The 6,386-nt window shown below is 38.8% G+C and overlaps 2 protein-coding genes across 3 annotated transcripts in view; both read right to left on the reverse strand.

Moving 5' to 3' along the window:
• fam83fa (family with sequence similarity 83 member Fa) overlaps nucleotides 1–3,715 on the reverse strand; it is an 11,960-nt gene extending 8,245 nt beyond the window's left edge. Inside the window, exon 1 of the mRNA XM_014010307.1 lies at nucleotides 3,185–3,715. Coding sequence (XP_013865761.1) covers nucleotides 3,185–3,658 — 474 coding nt within the window. The 5' untranslated portion in view covers nucleotides 3,659–3,715. The remainder of the gene's footprint in view (nucleotides 1–3,184) is intronic.
• A 1,467-nt stretch (nucleotides 3,716–5,182) lies between these two features.
• The window catches only part of grap2a (GRB2 related adaptor protein 2a), a 14,722-nt gene continuing 13,518 nt past the window's right edge, over nucleotides 5,183–6,386 (reverse strand). Inside the window, exon 8 of one of the 2 annotated variants that reach the window (XM_014010309.1) lies at nucleotides 5,183–5,911. In XM_014010309.1, coding sequence (XP_013865763.1) covers nucleotides 5,750–5,911 — 162 coding nt within the window. In that variant the 3' untranslated portion in view covers nucleotides 5,183–5,749. Of the gene's footprint in view, nucleotides 5,954–6,386 lie in introns of both variants that reach the window. The other variant, XM_014010308.1, reaches the window with a different exon arrangement.

Consider the following 6,386-nt stretch of genomic DNA (forward strand, 5'->3'; position numbering starts at 1 on the left):
GTTTGGACCTGTTCCTGCTGACTGAACAAGTTTTGCCAACCTCAGAGATGTACAAAGGTATAAACTTAAAACAGGATGCTGCTTCTGGGAAGTTCAACACACGATATTCTGAAAGCAGATTCAAACAAAACCTCAAGAATTTTCTAAAAATAGAGAGGTAAAAAGTTCATAGATCCTGCTACACTTCCATTAAACATAAAGTGAGACAAAATAACAGCTGAAATGATTAATTAAGTGGTTATGTGAGGTGAAACACTGAATATGAACTGTGTAGGTTTTGGTTCTGTTTTATTAAACACTTTGTTTGCTGGAAGCAGAGGGAAAGAGCTTCCAGTCATGAAAGAAAGACTTATTTTGAACCCAAAGAGTTTACAGAAAGACGCCAGCCAGCAGATCGTGACCTGAAGGATTGGAAAGACCCATCTCTGCATAAAGACGAGAATCCAAAGAACAAGAGAAACAGAAGCACGAAGAGGAAGTTCTCCTGAGGCAGAAACTTAAAAAACGTGTTTAAATCAAGACATCACAGAAATACTGAGGAACTGAAATTAAAGGACGACGTCATCGACTTCCACAGGAGACTTGTGCCTAAAGAGGCTCTCACAAACTACGAGTGATCATTAAATAAAGCCTTKAAAAGAGGATTTAGTCTATTCATCTGCATTCAGCTGGTTTTTCATTCGACTGTAGGTAAAAAAAAAAACTTGGCGTCTTTATAAAGCCGACTCCTCCAGCAAAACCTCGGCTCATTTGAATGAGAAAAGTAAATGTTCTGGTTTGAACTTAAGCGATGTTTCCTGCAGCGCTCGTGTAATTTCACTGGTTACAATGGCCTTTTCCACCTAAAAACTGTTACTGTGACATAAATCTTCTTTTGAAATAATCATTTCCTATAAAAAACCGAGGAGTGGTGCTGGAAGGCGTGTCTTTCTGTAAGAACCACGGGCAGAACTTTACAGGAGCGGAGCGAGATCAGACCCAKGTACCTGACAGGCTTTTATCAGTGATTTACTCAAACTCAGGGGGATCAGGAGAAGCARGTGATTGGCTAATGAGGCCGTCAGGGTTGAAAGGGTCTGAAACTCATGAGTTCYGTTGTAACTCTGATGAGATGAGACCGATCTGCGCTGCCGATCGGACCCCTCACAGGTGAGACGTTTCGGTGTGCGCACCTGGGACCCCAGCCAATCAGTTAATCTCTGAGTCAGGGATTACCTTTACGAAGCTTGGCTGGAGGAGTGCGGGGGAGGTTTCATCTTTCTGCTGCGTGTCCTGATGTGAAACTGACATTTACAGCATGTGCACAGCAAATGACTCAGCTTGTTTAAACTTGCACATGACTCTCCTACTTATGCTTTTTATTACCTGTTTGATCAGCCAGTCCCAATTTTATCTTTATCTGATTCACCACTCACACTACTGTTCAGCTGGTTTTCTTTCTCCTGGTGTTATTTGTGATCCAACTACGGTACTTACACATATTTTTGCGTTATTTTACTCTTCATAAATCAAATTCAAACTTCTACGTTTACTGTGACGATTTATTAATTCATCTCCTTTAGATGCTTTAACTTTAACTAAAAGCAATGTTTTTGCTAAAATTTGTGAAAAAAGTTCAGGTCAAGTTTTTTTGCTCAAGATTTGAATAAAAGAGGAAGTGAAGAGGTCTACTGGTGCATTTAGACGTTTACATGTAAATAGAAACATAATTAGATAATTATTTTGTGAGTCTGCTGGATTATTGTGTCCAGAACATTTTCCCTTCTATAAATAAAACAATTCATGGGTGTTGCATCAATTAAGCTTTAAACTTTTAACAATAATAAAGAATATTCTCTTTAAACCACATTTAGAAGCCTCATGTGGATTAAAATAAATCCTTTAACAACTAAACTATCACCTATTAAAAACATAATTCGTGTACCAAATACACAAACACATGTCAGCCTGATCGCCTGCAGCCAATAACGAAAATAATTTCATAAATATTTTACCAGCAGTTTAGTAAAATAGGTCATGACTCTCCAGTCAAAGTGGGATTAACCTGAAGAGTTTATATGTAAACTGAAGCTTTAACATTAACTAAATAAACTGCTGTCAGTGCAAACATCTCTTAATCCCCCAGCTCCTGTTTACTGAGTTTTACTGCAGGAGTCATAAAAAAAGGAAATTATGCAGGGATGTTTTAGTTCTGGATCAGATCCAAAGCCTCTGAATTAGTAAAAATAAATAAAGACATAAACAAATAAATAAATAATAATAATTTTTTAAATAAAAAAAACACAAGCAAAAATTAGTATACTTGAAGTTCATTTTAATAAACATACTTCAGTATAAGTTTAAGTATATCAAGTATTAGGCACCATGTACTAGAAGTGTACTAGAAGGTATAATGATTTAATACTTGTTTATTAAATTTGGACTTTTTTCTTTATAAAAAGCGTACTTTAAGTATACTGTTTTAGTGCATTTTTAACTTTATAAACTTACCTAAAAAGTATACTTTAAGTACATGTCATTAGGTATACTAAAGTATATAGAAGTGTATTTCCCTAAGTGTACTTTTATTTACCATGTACTAGCATAGACTAGCAGTTTACTAACAAGTACAGGCCTTCCTCTGGGACGATACTGACCCACAATAAGTTTATGAAAGTATACTTAGAAGTATACTGACAGTAAGGTAATCTTCTTAGTATACTTTTAGTTTAATCTTGAAATATACTACAAATAAACCAGTCTGTGTGAAAAAATGTACTTTCAGTGTACTACTAAAGCTTTTATTGGCCAAAAGTTTAAACATTAGAATAGAGTAAGTATACTTACACTTTTAGTATACTTTTACTATGAGCCAACTAGTGTAAAATAAACTTGGTTAAGTATATCTCAGATAAGTAAAGTAAACTGGTATAGTATACGCTTTAAGTTTTAGTTTGAAATTAGTATACTTAATGAATACTTGCATATACTACTTTTTGCTAAAGATACAAACAAAGCAAGACTGATGAAGTAGATTTAAAAAGAACAAAGTTTTCCAAACATTTTGATAAGAAATAAATGTTTAAGATTTCAGTTATAAAAGTATAAAAGTTACAAACAAAATCATGTCCTGAATGAGCTGAAATTGATCGATGTTAAATATTTATGGTTTGTTTTAATTCATTCATTCATTATTTTATCTTACCTTGTGTGAACCCTGGATCAGCCTCCTCACCACCTCCTTGATGTGGGGTCCCGGCTCTTTGGGGGGGTGGGTGAACACGGACACCCGGGTCACCCCCTTGTACACGCCGCTGCTGGCCGGCCAGCCGATGTCCAGAGACGGCGCCTCCGTGTCGGACATCTGGGGCCAGTACGTGGAGTGGACCCCGGAGTCCGCGCTGGAGGCCCGTCTGGGCTGCTCGGGCTCCCCGGACTCCGAGTCGCTGTCCGCGCTGTACTCCTGGAAGCTCTCGCGGATGGAGCTGACCTCCCTGGAGCACAGGAAGTCCTTGGTGTTGTCCTCCGCGAGGCGCGTCTGGAAGGCTTCGTCCCCGTGCCGCAGCAGCTGCTCCACGGCCGCGCGCTGCTCCTCGCTGTAGTAGAACTCCGGGCTGGACTCCGGGACCTTCTCGTTCACGTGCTCGTTGTCCATGCARACCAGCTGGGACTCCGCCATGGCCACAAGTTACCCCCTCCAGCCGCTTGCTCCAAATACCGCTGTTCAACCGCTCTCACCTGTGCGGACAGGTGAGGGAGGAGCTCAGGTAGGAGCAGGGGGCGGAGCTAAAAGGCCAACATAAAGCGCCCCGTGTTGATGAGGAGTTTCCTGCTGGGAAACAAACCTTCAGAGTAAAAGTCTGGAAGTATTCAGACCTTCACTTTCTGCAGTTTTTTGTTCAATTTCTACATTTTTGTTTTCTACACTCAGTATCCCCAAAATAACAAGTGAAATCATGCATGGATGGATGGATGGATGGATGGATGGATGGATGGATGGATGGATGGATGGATGGATGGATGGATGGATGATTGATGGATGGATTATTGATAATGGATGGATACATGGATGGATGGATGGATGGATGGATGGATGGATGGATGGATGGATTATTGATAATGGATGGATACATGGATGGATGGATGGATGATGGATGGATGATGGATGGATTATTGATAATGGATGGATACATGGATGGATGGTGGATGAATGGATGGATGATGGATGGATGGATGGATGGATGATGGATGGATGGATGATGGTTGGATACATGGATGGATGGTGGATGGATGGATGGATGATGGATGGATGATGGATGGATTATTGATAATGGATAGATGGATGGATGGATGATGGATGGATGGATGATGGATGGATTATTGATAATGGATGGATGGATGGATTATTGATAATGGATGGATGGATGATGGATGGATGGAGGATGAATGGATGGATGGTAGATGGATGATGAATGGTGGATGAATGATGGATGGATGGATGGATGGATGATGGATGGATTATTGATAATGGATGGATGAATGATGGATGGATGAATGATTGATGGATGGATGCAGACAGGATTATAAAGATGAACCACATTTAATCAAGAAATAAAAACTTTCTATAAACACAGTGAATATTTCACATTTAGCAGAAGCCARTAATTTAGAAAGTTTTCTAAACGCTGAACTTAAATGTGAGTAAAAAATAAGTTTTATAACCTCCCTGCAGCACATGTAAAACAGGCAGCATAGTTTACTCAGACAGAAGTGAAAGTATTTAAAATATCTGAAAACAGAAACCTCTAATTAAATAAACTCAGATTTTAGAGTCAAAAATGACTTATTGAATCTTCAGTTTCATAACTTCAAGTTTATTAAGTAAAATGTTGCTCTGTTTGGTGTTTATCCATGTAAAACTTCAAAACTTTCTTATAACTTTCTGAGAAATGGAATAAKATACTCCAGAAGTAAAAGTATTGTATCCAAAGATTTTATTGTTTGTAAAATACCTCATAGCAAACATAATTCAATAAAATGTCATATTTTAAATAAATCCCAATTTGATCAAAATCAATTTGTGCAGAAAATTAAAGTAAAAAAATGATAAAAAGCACATTTTCRCCTCTTGTTGTATCATTTGAAATAAAAGTAAAATAGCATATGAAAAAAACAGCTGAGTAAAAGAAACCTTTAACTTGTATTTAGGTGCAGCATCACCTGTTACAGGTGGCTCAACAGCTTTAAAGAACAAATCTTCTCATTTTAGCTTTCAGCTTTTCTGACTCGTCACGGAACAAAATAACATAAAAATACAAAAAGTAACACAAAACAGAAGACCCTAAATAAATACGAAAATTAAACGTGATGAAGGAAGTTGTTTTTCAGTCGTTTCCCATCATCGGATTTAAATGTGAAATAAGTGATAAAAATATTATTTTAAAAGTCAGAAAGCTGCAGGAAGTTACAGATCTGTGCTTTTGCTGTGAGAACGGAAACAAATGAGCATTAAGAGTAAATTCKTCAGCAGCTTGGCCAGCAACATCTGAAAGATTACTGCCGGCACACGCGTCGTAAAAAACAGTAAAAAAAAAACATTCCACCTGTGCCACCTGCAGCACTTCCTGTTCAGGAGGCTCCTCTGTAAAGAAATGTTCTGAGCTGAAGGAGCCCCGCTGCTGTGTGGGGGTGGCTCTTCGTACAGTCCTCTGCAGTGGACTCGTGCACCGGCGGGGCGGTTGTGTGTAGTAAAAAGCACCATTGTGTTTCCTCACAGCTGTATTGTGTAATTTGCAGGAAACAAGCCGCTTTTCCCCCGCAGCCTCCCCGTCCACCAGGCGCGGTCGGAGCGATCCAGCACCTCGATGATGTCGCCGGCGAAAAACTCCAGCTCGTCCCCTTCCTCTGCTTTGAAGTCGTAGAGCGCCTTCACCTGCACCGTGGAGGGAAGCAAACTCTTATTGGTGGACGCCCGCTGTGGGAGGGAAACAAAGTGTTATTAACGCCAGAGTGCCTTCTTTACAGTCAGAAACAAAATAAATAGATCCGAAATCCTGCAGAGTCACTTTGAACCAAGGCTATAATAGTTTTGGATTTTTCATTAGAGTTTAGTTTTACTTCATTTTGACTTTTTTCTTTCAGTTTTAATTAGTTTTTAGAGTGGATATGATAGTTTTTTTTAGTTATTATTGCATTTTTAATGCTTAGTTTTAGTTTAGTTTTTTTAGTTCTAGTATTAGTTTTTTTGAATAAACATATTTGCCAATGCATCCTTATGCTTGTGATGTTCCTGTGAGCAGGGGTGCCACTAGGTTTTAAGGACAAGGGGGGCTTAGCCCCCAGGAGATGCACAGAATTTTTGTATATTCTAAACTTGTATTGTGTGTGTATGTGTGTGTATGTGTGTG

Source organism: Austrofundulus limnaeus, unplaced genomic scaffold, assembly GCF_001266775.1.
Source record: "Austrofundulus limnaeus strain Quisiro unplaced genomic scaffold, Austrofundulus_limnaeus-1.0 Scaffold67, whole genome shotgun sequence".
Lineage (NCBI taxonomy): Eukaryota > Metazoa > Chordata > Actinopteri > Cyprinodontiformes > Rivulidae > Austrofundulus > Austrofundulus limnaeus.